The sequence below is a fragment of the Polistes dominula genome, unplaced genomic scaffold (assembly GCF_049000335.1).
Source record: "Polistes dominula isolate Pdom_NZ unplaced genomic scaffold, Pdom_raw_medaka contig_482, whole genome shotgun sequence".
In the NCBI taxonomy this organism is placed as follows: Eukaryota; Metazoa; Arthropoda; class Insecta; order Hymenoptera; family Vespidae; genus Polistes; species Polistes dominula.
Window position 1 is genome coordinate 1574767 of NW_028301016.1, and position 23263 is coordinate 1598029.

General features: G+C 29.0%; 1 protein-coding gene across 7 annotated transcripts in view; it reads left to right on the forward strand.

Moving 5' to 3' along the window:
- The window catches only part of LOC107064449 (neurotrimin), a 220798-nt gene that overhangs the window by 183825 nt on the left and 13710 nt on the right, over positions 1–23263 (forward strand). For all 7 annotated transcript variants that reach the window (XM_089174186.1, XM_089174189.1, XM_015317143.2 and 4 more), the window contains 4 exons: positions 1163–1266; positions 7183–7390; positions 9464–9619; positions 19717–19845. In XM_089174186.1, coding sequence (XP_089030312.1) covers positions 1163–1266; positions 7183–7390; positions 9464–9619; positions 19717–19845 — 597 coding nt within the window. The remainder of the gene's footprint in view (positions 1–1162; positions 1267–7182; positions 7391–9463; positions 9620–19716; positions 19846–23263) is intronic.

Below are 23263 nucleotides of genomic sequence, written 5' to 3' on the forward strand. Positions count from 1 at the left end.
TTTCATATGTAAATCTAAAAAAAACCTGAAATAATTGAATTGTAAAACAGTGCCACCTATCGAAAAATCACAGTATCTAAAGACCTAAAGACCTCTAAATAATAAATCCGTCAATTAGCACGAAAAAATAAAAATAATTGCATAAAAACTATCCTATATACAAAGCTACAAAAAAAAAACACATAAAATAAAAAAAATTTCATTAGGATCGGTTCAGTAATTTCGAATTTCATTGAAATTTTCATTGAAAAAAAATGTGATACTAAATTGATATAAGATAAAGATGGTTGTCTTCATTGTTTTCATTCCACTCACGATTACATTTCGATCTAGTTGTTTAGGTTAGAAAGAAATTCTTTACGTGTGGCATGCTATCTTCCATTACAATCTTAAAAAAGGGGACACGCGGAACGTTAGGAACGGCAATTAACGAGTTGAACTGTTTATATAATAAAGCACGGAGGACTTAATTAACGTTACTCTGTAATCGAACTACTACCACTGCTTGCTCTCGTACTCTTTAAAAAGAAAATAAAAATAACTGAAGCTTTTCACAAAACTCACGTTGGCCGTTCTCATCCAAGAGAACTTCTTCTTCTTCTTCTTCTTCCTTCCATTTTCTTTTCTTTTTTTTTTTTTTTTTTTACCTCGGCAGCCATCTTATCCAACAAATTTCTTTTCTTCTTCTTCTACTTCTTCATTTTCTTCTTATTCCACCTTCTCTTTCTTTCTCTAATCTTTTTTTTCTTTTCTTATTCCCACTTTTTTCCTCGCACCTATAAATAATTCAAGATGCTTGATGCGTAATAAAGACATTAGAGAATCTAAAAGTCCCTAAGGGTGTACGTCATGGTTCAACTTTCCGAAACTCATTATGCCGTACAGCACATAATGATTCAAAAGTACGTTTAGTGTTCTCTCTCTTTCTTTCTTTCTTTCTCTATCTCTATCTCTCTTTCGTTCTATTTTCTTCAATCTCAATCTCGAAGATTCGAGATAATGATAACGAAAACTCCTCCTTTTTCGGTCTTTCTCCTTAGTCAAGAATTATACAAATAAACGACGTGAAAATGTTCCCTTGATTACAAAGTAACATTAACATTATACTTTTTTGTATTTTTATTAGTTTTTTGTTCATCTTCGTTTCTTTTTTCTTTTTCAGATCACAAGTTTCCAAGGTTTGCAGAGGAAATACAAAATGTTACTGTCAGCATTGGACGCGATGCACTCCTGGCATGCGTCGTTGATAATCTTCAAAATTATAAAGTGAGTGAAATATTTTTTTTATATCCTTTTTTTTTTAATTTTTGTTTCTCCTCGATGTTATTTAAATTAAATTAAAAATGAGAAACTAAGTTAAAATAAATATTTAAAATAAATGAATTATTTGGTCGAGTAAAATGTTTCTTCATATTTCAATGAAAAATTTAAACAAGTTTATCTTCATATTTTGAGTGTAGCTTTTTTTAAATGCTTTAAAATTGTTTTTTTTTTCTGCGATGTTTAGTCTCTTACCAACATCTTACAAATAGATCGTACTGATATGGCTGAATTTTTTCCACCATTTTATCGACTTTTCCAACGATTTCTCAACCAGAACGTGATGCGTTTTCGACATTTAAATTTGCAGATTGAAAACACTCAAATCAAGTCATACACATAAACATCACCAACTTTATTTTGACTAATCTGAATTGCATTTTCTTATTTTTTGTGATAAGATTTCAAAATGTATCTCAAATATCTTTTTTATTTTTATTCATTTTTAAAAAGTAATAACTTTTATCTCAATGAACAAATATCGCAAGTTTTTTTATTAATTATTCTAAAATATCTTAGCTTTCAAACGACAAAAATAATATTACCAAATTAGATAAATATCTACCAGAAAAATACAAGGAAAATGTCTACTTAATCTAATAAATAAATGAATAAATAAAATATAAAACATATTTTAATAAAATAAATACCAAACAATAAATAAAATATTGAAACTAATATAAATAAGAGTGAAGGTATACCTAGGAATACAAGAAAAAAAGTAGTAATTAACTAAATGTTTAACAAAACTATTAAAACAATTATCTAATGTTAAATTAGGGTACAAATAAAATATTAAAAAAAAAGATATAATTTAAAGTTTGTAACAAATTGAAGATCCTAGTAATAGAAGGAAGTAAAATATTAAAACAAATATAAGTAAGAAATGAAATATACATAGGAATATAAAAAAATGATAAAAATAAAATAAATATTTAACAGAAATATCAAAACAATTATCTAATATTAAATGAAGGTAAAAAAATAAAAGATATGAGTTAAAAATTGTAATAGATTGAAGACCCTAGTAATAGAAGGGAAGGATTTAACATATTTATATGACTAATATTATATAGTAATTATCGAATTATCCTTAATCATAGTTGCGATAAAGGAGAGAAGTGAGAAAGGGACGCTAGAGAACAATAGGAGATATTAATGAAAATATTTCCATGGCCACGGTTTGCGGACTGCAAATTGGATGCTGTTATTTCCTTCATCTCCGACAAGGCGTTTGCATAATTGCTTCATTTTCCTTCAGTTAATTGAGATCTGACAACAATAGAATAAATTGATATCATTCATCATGCAATCTTAGAAAAGACTTACGAGTTTAAATTATAATATATAGTACCCCATATATTTATTTATTTATTTATTTATATATTCATACATCATAAACCAGACGAACGAAATAAACGAAGAACATAAGAAAAGAATCAATTTAGGCAATGCACGCTTTTATTCGGTCTTTAAATTATTCAGCTGGCGGTTGTTGTTTAAGAGCTTAAAAATCAGGATATGCAGGACAATCATCCTACAAGTAGTCCTTTATACACAAATCTTTCAAAACCGTGCACCTAACTGCATACATCGAATATATATGAAACGTATATCTTTCTATATTAGCCAATAACGATAGTAAATTTTATCTTTATGATTGAACAATTTTTTGATAAAGCTTCCTATAATATCTTGTTTGACTTATTTTCATTTTATTATTTCTATTATTATTATTGGATTATTTTTATTTTTATTATCTGCACACAATTTGTTTTAAATGTTTATACATCATTTTTTGTTCACTCTAATTTAATTTTATTTTTTTAATATTTAAGACTATAGTTCGAAAGATCAATAGATATAAGAAAATGTAAATAATTAACCCTTAAAGTTATGAATTTTAACCCTTTGTACTTCGCTGTCTCATCATATGAGACATCGAGATTCTAGCCTATCACTCCGATGTCTCAACGTATGAGACATTAAAATTTTTTAGTGATTACAGGGAATTAAGTTATTTCAGCACAACTTTTTCAGACATGCATGGTTCTCCGATGTTTTTTCTTAAAATAGCACGAAAAATCGAATCAAAATATAGTCAAATAACAAAGATATATAAAAAAATTTTAGCGGGTTTTGTGTTATAAGAGAATGCGAGACACGTGCTCACGACGGTCGGAGAACATTTTGGCAAAACTTGAGAAGAGCGATAAGAAGAATTTGTAAAAGAAATGTTTTTATAGGAGCATATCTCGCATTTTATAGTGAGATTTATAATGTACAAAGAAATAATATCAAATAGTGTCACATTTCAAATACAATGAAACGCGCGCCTTTTTTTCAATTGCAACGCTATTACATACACACATTTTCTTGGTAAATAAGTTCTTTTGGTAAAAGTTCTTTTGGTAAATGTATTCCTTGATGTCTACAGATTAATATAAGTGCAATATCATTAGAATCAGTTACTTGGTTCCAAAGTTATACTAAATAATACGAGGGTCTATAAATGTGCCATTTCTGTGGCGCGGAGTAGCTGCTACCCAACGTCCTTGCTATCCAACTTACAAAATATTAAGTGGCAGATTTGAAATACTACAATGACGTGTAGAATGCATTAGAGTATTCAAATAATTGTGAAATAATCGAAAAAAATGTCTATTGTTGTTTAAAAACACCAGGTATATGATCGGAGTACCTTCTTCCTCAAAATTCACCTTTAAACTGGCACGTTATCCTCTATGAAAATTCTTATATTAAATATTGTTTATATGACTTTCCGGACACTGCGCATGTGTACAACGGTAATAATATTCCTAATTAACAGAATTTAAGATTATAACGTTCATATTTTAGTATTTCTTGCATTCTAATATAATTATTTTGATGCTCACGCACAGCGATGACTAAAAGTTGTTCCTAAAATCTTCGGTGCAAAACACGATGAAGAAACGGGCGAATGGAGAAAATCCCATAATGTGGAAGTATACCGACTGTAGAACAATTCGGTCATCATTAACGTCGTAAAATCACGCCGATTAAGGTAGGCAGGTCACGTGGCGTGCATTGGGGAGGATCAAACGGCGCATAAAATACTGGTCGTTATACCTAACGAGAAAGACCACTGGGTAGACCGAGACGTAGATGAAAGGATTATGTTATTTCGAGATTTTAAGAAAAAAAAACTACGAAGACCGCGAATGGGACGAGAACACTGGCGGGATTTAGTATTTGCAGCAATGAACTTCCGAATTTCTAAATTCAATTAATAATAATAATTGATCAATTAAAAGAACTTACCTGTAAGTGAAGTTCAATCGAAATTGTATGTAGGGCCTCTTCTGAAGAGATCAGATGGTAGTCCTCCACCATGTGATCTCGAAGAAGAGGTACGAAATACAATTGATCAATTAAACGAACTTACCTGTAAGTGAGATTCAATCGAAATTGTATGTTGGGCCTCTTCCGAATAGATCAGTCCCACCCGAAGAATAATTTACTCTTCCCATACCTGATTAAATCAGCCCATATACATTACGACAGACAGGACATGCTTTGAATTATGAGGTTAGTACTTGGGAAGGGATACTGCACGGACGTCGGAGCCACCGTCGCTCCCTTTTTATTTTTTACTTTGAATATGTGGTAAGATCGGCACAGAGTGGGGGACTACCATGTGATCTCGAGGAAGAGGCACGAAATACAATAATATATTCATATGTTTCTTTTTTGCGAACGGATTTGTGTTCATTTCGTTGTGATGTGATAAAAAAAAAAAAAGAAATCGTTTAACTTGTAACATTAATTTCTTATCGCGTCATTATTTGAGTACCTATCGTGGAAAGCCAGCTGATCCGATTGGACGGGTGAACGATTTTGCAAATCGTTTGCTGGACGAGAGGGTTTCGGATATGTGATCCCTCGAATTGTTCCGATAAAAGCATCGATCCACGATATTCATTCTCCTCCTGCACTTTTCTCGTCAACGATAATTCGAGGATAACGTGGACAATGTCGTATCTCGTTTCTACAATGACAAAATATGACTTTCGTTATACATAGATAAAAATTATTATTAAGTTACAGAAAATAATGGGAAGCAATCTGAGAACGTGCGCGAGTTGACAAAGAAAAAAAAAAGAAAAATAGAAAATATATTAACCATCCTTCTCTCCTTTGGACAAGATATTCTTATAACATTTTTGCTTACGTTGAAAAGAAAAGTAAAAGGAAGAAAAAAGTAGAGAAAAAAATGAAAAAATAATATAGCAACAATAATTACCTTCCCTCTTCTTTTTTCTTTTTCTCTTTCTCTCTCTGTCACTCTCTATATCTCTTTTTCTCTATCCACCTAAAAGAACTTATTTCCAGAATGGTTTCAATTCGAGAAACACCGACGGGAGAGATGAAAATTGCACTTTCTTATAATTACTATTAAAAAAAAAATAAAAAAGTTATTTACATAAATAAATAATATTTCAAATATAATTAACTACGAAAGTAGGAAATATGAAAAAGTTTGATGAAATGATAAAAAAACATCACGTAAGATTTATATTTGTAAATATTGAAAAAAATATAATAATCTATTTTAGAGAGAATAACACGCGAAATAGGATTTAATTTCATTTGTACAAAATATTATAATAATAAAAAATAAAATATTATTAAAAAATATAATATTTGTGTATAAAATATTATAATAATAAAAATAAAATAATAATAAAGAAAATAATAATAAAATAAAATAGTAATACAAAATATTTATTATAATATAATGATACCTTACTATAATAATAAAGTAACACTTATAAATTATAATATTAAATAATATAAATATATATAATAATAATATTATAATAATAATAAATAATATAATATAATATAAAATAATATATAGTAAATAATATAAATTAAATTAAAATAATAAAGTAACACTTCGTATAATCTTTTACAGAAAAAAAAAAACATCGTAATGTCTTGATCTGTTTTCTATAAAAAAAAATTTAAAAAAATAGAAAAGCATGCCTTAAGTAAAGGAAAAAAAAAGTAAAGTAAATAAAAGAAAATAGGTTGAACGCGTTAAAATCATCTTTCTATGTCGATTGAAGATAAATGTTTCTTTTATATTGCCAATCGATGTAATCCCGATGATGTTTCTTTCAACGATCCACTTCATAAACGAACCGACATACTTCATAAAAAACGAGAAACTGATCGATCTGAGATACGCATTTTTCAACGCATTAAAACATTTATGATTTAATTCGTGACATTATCTTGCACTTTATTCTGATGAAAGGTTTCTCAAAAACTCCGTTGAATTTTATCGCGAGAACTAACAGTAGTACTTGTTCTTTTCAAATGGAAAATATATATACATATATATATATATATATTCTTGGACAAGTGGACAATGTTCTTTTTTCAACAAATTTTACGAAAGAGTATATTTTCATTTCCTCGTCTACCATTTATTTTCTCTCTCTCTCTCTCTCTCTCTCTCTCTCTCTATTTCTCGTTTGTCTAACAACGAAATTACAAACGACGTCTTCTCCTTTCGATTTAATTTTACAGCAGCAAATTTTCCTTATTACCAGTGAATATGCAAACATCCTTTCGTTCTACTCTCTCTCTCTCTCTCTCTCTCTCTCTCTCTCTCTTTCTCTCTCTCTCTCTTTCTGTATCTCTTTCTCTTTCTTTCCCTTTTCTTTTTTTTTTTTTTTTAATTCTTTTTCTTCTTCTCTTTCGTTCTTTTCCTTTTTATTTTATAAACACGAGAAATAGAAATTTACTCACGAATAAAGTATAACCATTTTCCATAGACCGTATTCACTTTGCATCATAACGTGTTTTCAGGTAGCCTGGGTACGGGTCGATACTCAAACGATATTGTCGATCCACACAAATGTGATTACTCAGAACCCACGGATCTCTTTATCGTACAACGACCATCGTTCTTGGTATCTTCATATAAAGGAAACACAGGAGAGCGATCGTGGATGGTACATGTGTCAAGTTAACACAGACCCCATGAGATACAAGCAAGGTTATGTACAAGTTGTAGGTAAGATCTATTTTTTTTTATTTTATTTTATGGGAATGAATTTACTTACTTAAATATTCTCTCTTCCTTCTCTGACTTTGTAATTTTATTTCTATCCATTGGATCTATCTATCCTATAAAAACTTACTTTATATATATATATATATATATAGATATATTCGATAGATTTTGAATTTTATTCTTTGAGCTAGAAATATTAGATGAGAAGTTTATTTTGAAAGTGGTCTAGCTCCATTTATGTTCGAATTGAGATAATGAAGGGTTTCAGTTTCAATGCAATTAAAAATTTATGTACAGGATACTAACGAGTCATACTACTTAAGTGTATCTAATGGTGTTAAATTTATAGTTCCTATTAAAATAGTGACAACTATTAAATGAATAATATGCGTTTTCTTACCAAGAATGAAGTTAGACCACTTTCAAAATACAACCAGATTCATTAAAAAATTTGAAGGAGCCCAAGTCCATTGAACATAATTTAAGATGCTTTAAATTGAAAAAAAAAACAATACTCAATTTATTTTACATATCTTTAAAACACTTCAGAAACATAATTTATGAGATTCAAAACATTTTTTAACTACATCAATTACAAAACAATTTACTGCTCATTTACATTTTGCGTGTGTCTGAAAGGGATTTGAAGAAATCATGATATTCCAGTGGTATATTAAGTCCATTATGTCCTTGAATTTGGCTATTGTAATTTGTCTGATATTTTCATACAATGGTTTCAATATAATATTGTCAAACTTTTTTGATCTACCCAGACATGGTAATAAATTCAGGATTTGCATATTTTTATTCTTATTCATCGATTTCTTATAAAAAATTTGATACGGTTCATTTCTGACAAAACGCATTCAAACATATTTTTAACCAGGTTATCGATTCTGTACTCTTTTAAAAAATGCTTTTTCTAATCATTTTGTTCATACAAAAGTCTTCTTGTTTCATTTCATTTACAATACAATAAAGTAATTACCTTCCCAGCCCTTTCTGATAATATTATAATAATCTTTACAGGAGAAACAATAAATCATTTGTTTTTAATGACATTTATATCAAGTCAAAATTTCTATTATTACGAGTAATTACGGACAATCGTAAAATAATAATTGACAATTGGAGTTGGGCTACTTTTAAAATAAACTTTTTCATCGCTACATTAACCTTTGCTTATCACCCTTCCTGTAGAACAGCTTTTACCACACCCGGGTCCTTTGGACCCAGGCGAGAACAATTTTTATAAAAAAGAAACTATTGCATAGATTTACTTCAACATTTTTTTAAGACTTCTTGAATACTTACTTAAAAAAACTATATAGGTTTTATAGCTTTAAATTAAATTTAAATATGTTTCAAAAATTACTAAATTTGAACAATTGAGAAAAATGATTCAAGTTGCAAAGGTCTGGGTCCTTTGGACCAAGTGTGGTAAACAAAGGTTAATCATCGAATTTTCTATGTTACAAAATTTTAATTATTTTTAATATATTAGTAACAAATTGCTTCAAAATGAAAAAATCATGTGAAATTGTAACTATTACGGTAGCTAACTCAATTATTTTGGAAAATAGAGTTAGACCATTTTCAAAATAAACGACTCAGATATATTAATTTTCCATAATTTCTATTTCTATTAAAATAATTTAGACGAATAATTGAATAATGACTTTTCACAGCTTTATCTAGAATAATTCTATTTAGCAAATAATAAAGATCTTCATATGACCTATTTATATTTTTATATGGAAAGTTCGAAACATTATTTTTATCAATTTATATCGACTATAATTAACTTAAAATGAATTTTTACTTAAATCTAATTGCACAATAAATTAAGTATTAATTAATTACAGTTTTATTATTTAACAATCAAATATAAAAACGATCTTTATCTTACTTATTTCTAATTTTAAACTATTATATATTTATAAATTCATATCGATTAAAATTGACGTGATTAAGTTTTTATTAAAACTAATTATACAATAAATGAATAAATAATTTATCTTAATTTTCAATCATAAACTAAGTTAACTAATATTAATCATTATATTATTGTAGTACCACCATCAATAATAGACAAGGACACCAGTACGGACATGGTTGTAAGAGAAGCAACGAATGTGACGTTGACCTGTAAAGCAAAAGGTTATCCAGTCCCTTACGTCATGTGGCGACGAGCTGATGGCAAAAGCATTGGCTACGATGGGAAACAAGGTGAGAGTCCTCGATCACGTTTAATTAAGCATAATTTTCATTGAGGAATAGGTTGTACTAACGGTAACGAAGCTATCGTTCGATGATTTTCGTTGTTCTTGATAAGTTGAACATCGAACGGAACGGTTAGAGTATAGAGTGTCAGGTTCCACTCGATAACAACAAGCCTTCCACAGGATGCACGTAACTATGGTCAAATGGAGAATGACGTTGGTGGTTGAACGAATGCGTTCGGTGTAAATTAAACCATTACGGATCAGGAGTTGGTGACTGACAGTGAATTCCATTTTAACAAGGACAATGTATAATAGCAAAGCCGTGTGTAATACCCCTATCAGTTGGCATCGTCACCATTTCAAAACCACTCCTCGCGAAGAGAATAAGCAAGGAACCAGAAATTAGTCATTTAGTTCTCACCCGATAAAGCAGCCTATCCAATAACTGGACAAATTTTCGAATTGGGATGCTTCATTGGGCAATAACTAACTTCTAGATATAGTGAGATTCCACGATCATACCTAAAGAGAGAAAGAAGATGATCGAACAATTAAGTGGGCAGACTGTGTTCATCGAGATTAAGATTTAATCGAGCGTCCTAGGAAGTTCACTTTTAAGCCGGATCGAAAGTCAGAAAGAGGATTCCAACCTAGAGAACAATGCCGATCGTTTGTTAATCCAATCTGAGTGGACGAGAAGAGAGGTAGAAAGTGTCCGATGGATAATATATGACGTAAGACGGGATATTAAGCGTTGAGATAAAATCGATTCGCATCAGGGTTTAAATTCTCATTAAGTAAAAACATAACGTTGTAAGTTAACCAGATGAAAATTTCACTGGGTATACTCTATACTCTATATCATAATTTTTTATTTTTATTTACCTAAATATTTACCTACCTACCTACCTACCTACCTACCTAACTAACTACCTATCTACCTACCTAGAGGTTACTCGATAAAATAATTAAAATCTAATATGAAGGAGAACGTAGGGGAATGTAAGATCGAAGGAATAATCTCGAGTAGGTAACATTGATATACTAAAAGGGAAAATACGGGTTTACTGGGAGATGAGATTGAGATTTAATACGATCCCGTTATATCAAGAATATAATATGCTCGCGTTAGCCTTTCGTCATTTCGATCGACCTAGAAATCTTTCGAATCGGAACACATTCGACGTTAGACATAATCGAGGTAACGTACTAGCTCCTAATCGAGAAAGCTCTCTCTCTCTCTCTCTCTCTCTCTCTCTCTCTCTCTCTCTCTCTATCTTTCTATTGGAGAACGCGAGGCGTGGCACAGTTCCTTCGATCGAACTCATCGTGAAAACGTACGGGTAGAATTCTTTAGGAAAAAAAAAATTTATTGAAGAAAGAAAAAGAAAAAAAAAGATAAAGAGATTTATATAAATAACTTGCTTGCTCATTCTGATTAAATAGAAAAAAATGAGAGAAAGTATAAGTTTCTAAAATGTAAAACCTCCCCATTTAGAAGACGACACGAAATAATTAAATTCAATCTCAACAAAAATTAAATATTAACAATACTCAATTAAATGAAAATAAAAATTGAATATAAATATTAAAAAATTTAACTGAGCCTAAATATGATGTTGACTTGTAGATAAAAGTTAGGTTATGTGCAGATGTTCCGTGCGCTCACCGAAATCTATTTCCAATAGATGGCACTGGATTTAATCGTATCTTTTTTCTTTTTTAAATAATTCAATTATTTTATAAATAAATTAACGTAACAAAAATATATCTGTAGGAGAATGCAACGTTAAGTCAAAATTTCAAAACAACCGATAAAATACTTTTAAAGATTAAAGGTTAGGAACAAACTAAATCTACAATTTTATATATATAGATAGATGAACGTTCTAGTTTACGTTTGTATAATACGAAAAATCAATTATTTTATAAATAAATTAATATAATAAAAATATACCTGTATGAGAATGCAACGTTGCGTCAAAATTTCAAAACAATCGATAAAGTATTTTTGGAAATTAGAGGTTAGAAACAAACTAAATCTACAATTTTATATAGATAGATAGATAGATGAACGTTCTAGTTCACGTTTGTACAATACGAAAACGTAAGGGCAGAAGGTAGATGATTGTCCATTCGGCAGAATAGCAATTCGGCTTTCCATTCGTCGATCGATGCTAATTACTCTCTTAATTACTTGCTATGAGAAAAGCCTTGGAACAGCACACACACACTCTCTCTCTCTCTCTCTCTCTCTTTCTCTCTGTATGAAGAAAAGAGAACTAGAGACCGTTCACGTAGATAAAACGGGAAAAGGTGAGATGTCAGCCATGGCTACGAGAGCTTCCTTCTTCTATCCAGATTTTCTCCAAGGATTTACTCGATATCGGATAAAGAACGGATTTAATTTCTACTCCAATTTAAATTTTCATTGCTTTCCGAAAGTACGCGGTGGCAAAACCCCAAAAGATCGTTTCTGCATCATAGAGAAGAAACTCGTTTAACCGAATTTTATCGTATTTTACGTTCTACCACTACGATAGTAGTCTGTCGTCTCTTTTATATCCACTATACATACTACTAGCTATACTTGATAAATATTTATGTCGTTGAACTTGGTTCCACATGGAAGAATGTCATTTCGCAGTTTTATTCTAACACGCACGATATTCCACAAGTCCGACGATTATCCAACTTCCCCATTGGGAGTCGTTTCTTCGAAACTATTAACGCTTTTCATTATCGAATATACCATTAAGTAGTGTTTTTTTTTTTTTTTATAGATGTATGTAAAAAAGAAACTTCGATTATTCCGTAGTGTTTTACAAATTAAAATCTACTTCCTATCGAAAAATCATTTTCATTTAAACGTTGAATCCTTTCAAATTCATTTTCAATTGTTCGAAATAAGATATCTATAAATGTAACGTAATATTATATCATTTCTATGTTTCAATAAAAAAAATACAATATATATTATATTCACGATACATATACTATTATAAACAAATACATTCAACAAATGTTAACAAGTTAGTTGAATGATGTATACTTTTGAATATACCATTTATAATTGATTATACTAAACTTTACGAATAAGGATAATTTCAAAGTTATCATTTTAACGAGGACAAGGATCAAAATATAGATGGAAGGATTAGCAAGACGATTAAAACAAGTTCAAGTTCGTAGTAACGCGATTTATCGAAGGATACTGAAACATCGTTGTCGTTTTGGACAAGCAAATGGCGTTTGCTTCAAAGCTCTAGGGAACTGACGTGGTAGTAGTCTCAAGGTATAACCCCAAGTACTACTCGACGTACAGGGCCTAAGCTTCAGCCCTTTTTTATTTTTTCTTCTTTTTCTTCTTTCCCTGTCGTTTTTCCCCATCGTTGGGATAGTCCCAGGACGACAGGACAGGACTATGTCGTACTCGTCGGTTCCTAGTTACGTGAAAGGTGTCGGAAGCGTGTCGAGTCTTTTAGGTGTGTTAACTGAAACTACGCTTAGTTCCCATTCCCTCGATGATCCCTTTCCTTCCATCCAACACTTCGGCTTTACTTGCTTTCTCGAGAAAAATGAAGAAAAAAGGGAACACCAGTAGCATCAGCAGCAGTAGCAGAAAGAAAGAGATGGAAAGCAAAAGAAGAAAAAGAAAATGAAAAGAAAAGGAAAGGGATGGAAAAAGAGAGAAATGAGAAAACTAATCGAATTTAACGAAACTATCACGAAAAGACAGCGTGGGGATGGATCAATCGAAAAGATTGTAGTAAAAGAAGAAGAAAAAAAGAGAGATGAGAACAGTAAAAGAAGAGAGGTGGATGGTGGGTGGTGGATGAACGCGAATGTAGACGAACGCTACGTGCACCTGTAGACGTCCAGAAGATTTAGGTCGGACCGGACACGATCCTTTCCTGGCACAAAGTCGACAAATGGCGAATGAAATGGTTCAACGATTTCGAGCAAAATAAATAAAGAAACAAATAAACGGATGATCGAATGAAATGCTAGATGGATGTTACCCAAGATAAATGATCTTCCAGATCCTCATTGATCTTATCTTTCTCTTTTATTCCTCATTATATCTGATACCGATCCGTTCTACGAGGAAGACGTTTCAAAATAAAACTTTGAAAATTCTTACGTCTTTAGATACTTTAGAAAATCTTATTTTAATCGAAAATAAAAAAAAAATACGATCTTTTGAATAGCTTTTTCTTATATTACTATATATATATATTAATATAAAAATTTAATATAGCATATTTTATTATATATAACATACAACATATTATATAATATCTTAATATATATATAAATTACATGTCACGTTGTTTGTTCGCAATGGACTCCTAAACTACTGAACGGATTTTAATAAAATTTTGCACACTGCGTGCAGTTTAATCCAACTTGAAAGATTGGATAATTTATATCTCAATTTATAATCGCAATATTATTTTATTGCCAATTATTTGTTTATTAACAAAGAGTCATGATTATCTCTGTTAGTTCGATAAGATTCATATATACTACAACATATATAATAAATAACATATTATGTTATATATAATTTAATAACAAATTTATTATTATTTTTAATTTGGAATTTTTAATACAAATTTTTTAATTAATGGTATTCGTTTGATTTATTTTGAATATTGTTTTATTTATTATTGAAGCTAGCATTTCAAATCAATTTTATTTATATTCAATTATACAAAATATACATGTTGTTAAAAACAAAGGTTACTTGACAAATTACAGTGTAAAAATGTTTACGTAAACTGTTGGTAGGATTTTGTAGGATTTCTGGAAAAATTTGATAGCTGATAGAATGTTTTAACTAAAGTGGTGGTTGCATCTGAATTGAGTTTTCAAAACTGGAGTTTCTTTTAAACAAATCTTTTATCGTTGGTTAGCAAAATACTAAATACTACGAAAGATAGAACATTCGATCGTATGTTTATTTTTAATGCTAAGAGAAGTTAGGATATTGTGGTTATCGTTTAAACAATGTTGATAATAGAACATGAAATCTTAAATTTTCTTTAAAGAAAATATCTTATCATTTACCAAATTTTCAACTAAATCTCTCGAGAGTTAATGGAAAGTTATAATAAGTAAAGAAACTTGCATCTACTATCCTTAAGGTGAAAATTTGAGAAAACCTGACATAAAATCACAAAACAAAGATAAGATTAGTCTTTTGTTTAAAATAAAAACTAATAAATAATATGAAAATTCTAATTAAATAAATAACACCATCATAATTAATACAAAAGAATCTAATTCTTATTAGGAAAAATCCTTAAGGTGAAAATAAACTTACAATAAATGAAAATTTGAGAAAACCTGACATAAAATCACAAAACAAAGATAAGTTTAGTCTTTTGTTTAAAATAAAAACTAATAAATAATCAAAAAATTCTAATTAAATAAATAACACCATTATTATTTATACAAAAGAATCTAATTCCTAATAGGAAAAAAATATCAGCAAGGAGAAAAGAAAAGTGTGAAAAGAAGTTAATGATAATTAAAAGATATCGATAACGAACAAAGTAACAAAAGAATCTCAACGATCCTTAACAAGATGATAAGTTCACAAAACACTAGATTACAAAACACTAGTTAGTAACAAAGATAGTAATTTGCGATATCCAACAAGGTATAAAGAAAGAAAGAAAATGCGTTAGAGGAGTAAAAAGGATAGGAGTAAAAAGAACAGAATCAGGGGGATGAAATAAAAAGAGAAAAAAAAGAAAACAGTCGAATAAGAATAAGAAAAAGAAGTAGGGGTAAAGGGTGGTAGGAAAGGGGTAGAATAAAAGCCGATTCGTAGACAGAAAAAGAAATAAGAAGAAGTGGAAGGAAGAGGAAGTTCTTTTCGTTCCAACTCCGTGCCACAGGATAAAGTTTATTTGGTCATGTATTGGTGCGCTTCGTTGCTTGTCCGTTTGGCCAAACCCACCTTCTTCATCTCACCTCTTTTTCCACCCACCCACCATCACCACCACCTCTCTTTACTTTCTATCGTTTATAAAGACGTGAACACGTCGTTGTTGTCGTCGTTGTCGTTTCGCGCTTTTCGCTTTCGGAAAATGCGATTGGTTTCCTTCAAGCTTTCTTTGTATGTATAAAGAAATACACAACTCTCACCCCCCATGAACGTATACACACACAAACAAACATATCTAGCTTCGAATCTAGTCTCGTATATATTTCTTTCTTTATTTCTTTCTTTTCATCTTTGTTTCTTTTTCCATGTTCTTTTTTCTTTTATTTCATTTCTTTCCATGCTGCAAATACTATGACGATTTTAAATATTTTTTTAAATGTTCTTCTTGTTTTTCCTCGTTGCAAATACCAAGGTGATAGTTTTAAGCATATTTTTATTTATTCTATTTTTTCTTTTTCTGTTTTTATGCAAACGATATTCCCGTTCGCTCGCATTACTTGACGCGATTATAACACGCTTAGTGTAGGTGTGTGTATGTGTGTGTGCTGTATCGATCATCGTTTCGTTTATTCCACGAATATAGCAAAGGGAAAGAGGATGAGGATTATCAGGATGAAGATTCAAAGGGAATCCTTACAAAGGCTGAGTCAAAGTACGGTTTACAACTATGTATATACATATAGTGTATATATAGATGGATAGATATGTATATGTGTGTATACGTCGGTTTTGTATAAAGATCAAGAAGAACGTATGGTAACTCGTTCGACGTTTACTCAAAGTCCTATGCTTTAGGCTATATTTTTATCTATTTTTGTCTTTCGACATCTTTTTCTTCTTCTTTTTATTTTCTTTTATCTTTTATTTTATTTTTCTATTTGAATTCCTTAATAAAAAGACAAAGATAAATTTGAATATCACTAAAATATGTTTCATTTCGAAAGAAAAATGTTGCTTTAACATTAAATCCATGTTTAATACGATTCCTGTACGATCTCACGAATTTCTTCTTTTCTTCATGATTGTTCAAAATGGTGACTGTTATTGAAGATAATATTTCATTAAAAATCGATTTCTTTATTTTTATAATTTTAAGTCATAACAAATCTTCATAAAGTTGTTTTATTTTTATTTTTAAATCATTGAGAAAAGAAACAAAAAAATAATCGAGGAAATTCGTAATCGTCGAATGCAGTTTAACCAGTTAACTGTGATTGACGAGTATACTCGTCATGCGTATAAAGTAGTGACTATTAGCTATTTAAATTGTAATTTTTAAGAAAAACAAAACATATTTTCAAATTTCAAGATATTTAGAATATTTTGAGGCAATGCCGGAATAAAACAAACTAATTAAAAATATAAATAATTTGAGATGTACTCATGCATCCTCGAATGCACCGATTGAAACAGCTCACCAGTTCGCATAATGAATTTATTTAATGTGCAATGATAACGTTTTTTAGATGTTAGCTTAAAAAGGACAAAGACAAAAGTCAGAAAGTTGATTTATGATAGGGTTCCTTCAGGAAAAAATATTTAATTTTTATTGCGTTCTTAGTTTAATATGTATGTAATATATGTTTATATTAACCAAATAAATAAATATTAGTAATACAATTGTCAAATTTATAAAATAAACACACATATTTTTGATTCAATATCTTACTAACGCATTCTGTGATTGACGAGTATACTCGACCTAACTCAATTCTGGCGATACGAAACGATTCGTTCTCTCAAACGAGGACGCCACAGTTAACTGGTTAAAAAAAAAAAAAAAAAAAAAAAAAAACGAAAAAAAAAATAATAAAAAAATGAACAGAAATAAAATAGAAAGAGAAAACGACGGAATGAAATACGATTGTCCCGAGCTCTACGCTTATGCGGTAAAATACATCACGTACTAATTCCCAAATAGCCACTCAGCCACTTATTCTTTCCTTTTTTTTTCCTTTCCTTCTATTTTTTTTTTTTTTTTTACTTTCGTAAGCTGTCCGCTTATTCTTAAGCCGTGCTGCTATGAAGAGGTGGAGGGAATGGAGGGGATAGAAAATGCTATGCAAAGTGAGCTAGAGTTCCCGCGAGCTGCATGCGCTCACCCCCTACTAACCCCCACCTACAACCTCAGCACCCTAAGCACCCCCCGCATCGACGCGAATGAGCACTAATTTATACCATGACCCGTTTATACTAACCTACCCCTCTTCACCATCCCAATGTTAATCCTTACGAGGCTAAATGACCCTTAAGTGAGCTCACCATCCAATGCCTTTCCAAGAGTTCTTCTCTCATCACAAGCAATTCTTCCAGTAGCATCTCTTGACCGATTTTACAATGCACGACAGAAAAACAAAAGCTCATTTAAAAGATAACAATATTGAACAAGCAAAAGAGAAGAGTTACACGTATCATACATCTATCAGATTACACTGATTCTTATTTACTGCATTGTGTATTATGATATGATTTTAGATAAAACAAGTATTAAACAGAATACATTTTTATTATTTTAATATATATAAATTACGTGTCACGTTGTTTGTTCGCAATGGACTCCTAAACTACTGAACAGATTTTAATACAATTTTGCACACTGTGTGCAGTTTCATCCAACTTGAAAGATAGAATAGCTTATATCTCAATTTATAATCGCAATATTATTTTATTGCGAATTATTTGTTTATTAACAAAGAGTCATTATTATCTCGGTTAGTTCGATAAGATTCTAACAGATGGCCGTATAAGGTAATTCGTTGACTTAAAGACATGTGTATCGGACTGATTGTGAGCCACAGCAACGCGTGGCGAGGCACCCCTAGTAATTATATAAATTTTATATTAATATTATATTATGTTAATATAAATTAATATAGTTCGGATTATTAAAATATTTTATAATTGGTTTATATGATTAATACATAATAGGTTTATAATTAATTAAAACTATAATAAAAACTATAATATTTATTATAGTTGTACAACTATAATATGTATATAGTGTATACAGTACTATACAGTAGTATAGTTATTATATAATAGTTATACAACTCTAATATGCATTATAGTTATTATATATATTTATTATAATAAATATTATAGTTTTTATTATAGCTTTAGGGTTTTTTTTTTTGGTAATTTAATTCGTTTTTATCTCGCTTTTAAATGTGATTACATTTCTGTTTTTTTTTTTTTTTTGGGAAATATAAAAGAATTTATAAATTTATGTAACATTTTGTTATTGCATCTAAATGCATTGTAATTATGTATAAGTATAGTAATTTATTTATATTTATAAATGATAATATATAAGTTTCAAGATAAAAGAGATATAGGAAATAATGAAAGAAAATAAAGGAATAAGGGGTGAGGGAATTTTCTATAGTATGAATTTGATGGTATTTGGAAAATACCATCCACTTTGTTAATATTACATACATTCGTGCATGTACCCCCATATACACTTCATTAATGGTACAACTATTTTCCATTATTTTCTCGTGCGTGAATCCTGAACGTATATTTGCTTTGGTTCATTCTCGCCAATCCTTTATTTTTTTTTTTAACAGTCAATGCAGAATAAGCAGAAATATTTTTCCTATTATTTTAATACTAATTTCTATTGACATAATATATTCACATTTTAAAGACCACTTTTCGTTGAATGAACATCAAATATATGTAAACTATCAAATAATTCAACAACTAATTCACAAGAATTTGTTTTATTCTGTATATATCGCTATTGTATCTGTGTTACACGATCCGTAATATTACTACAACCTGCAGACATATATTTATTTCGCAGTGTTGCTCGCTTCGCGTCCAGTTTGAATCCGTGCAAACACCTCGAACATCGATCCGTTCGGAAAATATTTGCCATTATCGTGTAAATTACGAACGTTACGAGTAGCAAAAGCGAAACAAAGGGGTTCCTGGGAAACGTTGACTCAAACAAGAAAATAATAATACGATGAAAATTATTATCGGAGAATTTGTGGTAGGAACAGAATAAAAATAATACAACGATATTTGAAAATTTTCCTCTTTAACGTATTATAAAAAATTAATAATAAAACTTTTACGTGTGTAATGAGTGCTTAGATTTTATTATAAATGTTTGCATTTTTTTATTGTTTCAGTAAACGTCATAGATGGTGAATTTTTACATATCGTCAAGATAAGTCGACTTCATATGGGAAAATATCTGTGCATAGCATCGAACGGCGTGCCACCATCGGTCAGCAAAAGCGTCACGCTCAACGTTCACTGTAAGCTCTATTATACTAATAATTGATGTTATTTTTTTATTTATTTTTTTTTTATTTTTTTACATTTTAAATATTTTTCAACGTCCATCGATCACTTAGTTACGTTGTTCGTTTAAAAAAAAAAAAAAAAATAGACAAAAAGCAAAATGCCATTAAAGTGTAGTGCTGAAACAGCACTCACGAACAGATTAATACGTGAAATGTTTATTAAAAAAAAAACACACACACATTTTTATATAATAGAATTTTTGTTGTAAAAGTTTCCATTCGATTTGTCTTTTCGTTTTAAATTGACAGGTTTTTTTATTTATTACGATGTTAACTTTTTCACATTATTAAAAAAAATAAAAAAAATAAAAAAAATAAAAAAAGCAATACTCGTTTTTTATCGAATATTTCTACTATTAAATTAACGTTAAATGTGATTAAACAACTGATGCTTGTAACTCGATTCGTATTATTGCAGTAAGATATGAAAACTGTTCAAACAATTTCTTTTTACTTTTGATATCATTTTACAAAATTACCACCATATAAATATATATATATATATAGAGAGAGAGAGAGAGAACTTTTTTTTGTGGATACAAATATGAGTATGAAAGGAAAAAAAAATTGGTAGAAATTAAAAAGCGAATGTTTAACGAGCCGATCACATGTCATAAAACGGAAATGTATATATTTAATGTTTAATCAATAAATAAAGTGAAAAATCGAGACAATTTTCGCTAGTAGGAAAAAGAGAACCTGATTTTTTACGCTCTGGTTACGATTACTCGTATTTCATCAGTGTATTGATACTCTCGTGCAATCTCTTCGTACATACAGTGGAAAATAATAATAATAATAATAATAATAATAATAATAATAATAATGTTTAGTGAAGCGTTTGCTTGTTAGTTTTTTCCCATTACGAGAATCTGACCATAATTTGAGATATAACGTTGTTAATATTATATGACTTATTAAAAATGCATCATTAATACTTAAATATTATATTATTCTTATAAAATATTTTCAACGCAATTAAATATTAACATACGTAGAACGATGCTTTACATTTATTATGATAAAAGCAAGATGAAGAATGATTCAAATTCACCAACCATAATTGCTTTTTCACAGTATCCAAATAATTATTACGAATAATAATAATTATTTCAACTTTGTAAATCACAAACGGAAAATAATAGAAATTAGTAATCCTTGCAGATCAATATTTTACGTAAAATATTTATTTATTAAAGAAAATCTCTGAAAATAATAATAACAATAATAATATAGTTTAATGTTCATAATGATATTATTATATATTAATACAGATAGATTGTACAAATTTTTGATAAATTATTGTAAAAAGCAACAGACTTTTCAAATTCATAAAAAGTAGACTAGTCATTAATAATTAAAATAATAATAATAATAATAATAATAATTCAATTAGACACAAAATAAAATATAATATATACAAACATTGTATCGTAGGAAAGTTGAGCAAGTAAAAAAATCAGAACATATTGTTTTAATCTTGTTAAACGTTTTGTCCTTTTATTGGGACTTCTTCTTAAATATATATATATACATATAACTCTCTACAATTATATATATATATATTAAATATAATATAGAATAATAAATTAAAATAATATTAATTAAATATTATATATAATAATTATATATATTTAAATATAATTATAATTATATTTTTTATTTATTATTAGACATTATACAATACAATATATAATTAATATATATAATATAATATTTTTTTTTATTAAATTATTAATATATAATATTTTATAATGTTATACTTGTTCTGAGTCTTCTATGTATTACTAAAACGTTATATAACATATATATGTAAGAAAGGTACTTACGTATTAACGCCACCGCAGCAAAAATTCTGCTAATGCGCCAATAAAGAGCAATCTTGTTATTCGCACACAACAACCTTGTTGTTTGCACATAGCAACCGTCAGGGTTGCGTCAGGGTTTCGTCAGGGTTTCGTCAGGGTTATGGCGACAGCATCAGGTGAAAGAAAATAGAGACTATTTTGAATCTATGTTAAATTCCATATCGGCCCATTTTCCACTGAGATCAGATTGACTACTTTTTATAAATTAAATGTTTTGAATTTTGAAAGTGTTTTGATTTTAAATAAAGTTTTTTATTCTATGATTTGTCGCAACAATTGAAGGTTTAGATTGGCGCATTAGCAAAATTTTACTGCGGTGGAGCTAATACGTAAGTATTGCAGGAATTTTTACTTAGGGTGAGAAGTGTGAGGTGAACATACACCCAGTTTAATCCTACTAATAAGATATGTTTAAAACAGGTATTAGAAAAAGTACAATAATAGTTTTACAATCTTACACGAGGTACATTTACAACTTAAATGAGGGACTGTATTCTTACAACTGCCTAACTTCCCTATATGATACCTAGTTTAAATAATAATAATAAAATGAATATAATGAAAATAATGAAGATGATGAATATCTGAATATAAAAAGTATCTCTTACCTGAGTTCATAAGAACGAAATGAGCAAAAAGGATCTAACTTATAACTTGAAAAACTTTGTCTAGTAAAAGAATGTTGCTTGTCCATCGTCAGAGACAGCTAGGTCCAGCAGGATGCATTAGGTTGGCTTTCAACGTCTCATTTAGCCACCGATTTACGAGCGACCACTTGACCCAGATATGCTCGATATACGTCCGTTCGTCCCAATGCAACCGTTTGGAGCCAACCCCACCCCCATGACTGTCATCCTTCTCCCTCCTTCGCCTCATTTCACCTCATCTCAACTCATGTCACCTCACCTAACCGCGCTCTTTGATAAATCACTATACGCAACTTAACCCATTACCCGCCAATGGCCTTTTTTTGAGACGCATTTGGAGATTGTTTTTTTTTTTTTTTTAATAACTGTAACTTCAGAATGAAATATACATTCGTTAAAATCATGAGATAGTAGCTCGTGAGTCACGAAAATATTTAAAATACTTATATTATATATAATGAAATATTATTTCATTATATAAATTTTTTTATTATTTTATATTTTTTAATATATTATATTATAATAAATATATAATAAAATTTAAATATATATAATAATATTATATAATATATATTTTATATAATAGTTATATTATATTATAATAAATAAATAAATAAATATATATATATATATAATATTATTATAATATATATTTTATATAATAGTTATATTATATTATAATAAATTTTTATTTATTATAATATATAAATATATTATAAAAAATATAATATATATGTATATATAATATAATAATAATATAATATAATAATAATGTAATATAATAATAATGTAATATAATATAATAATAATAATAATATGTATTTAATATAATATACAATATATATTTTATTATAT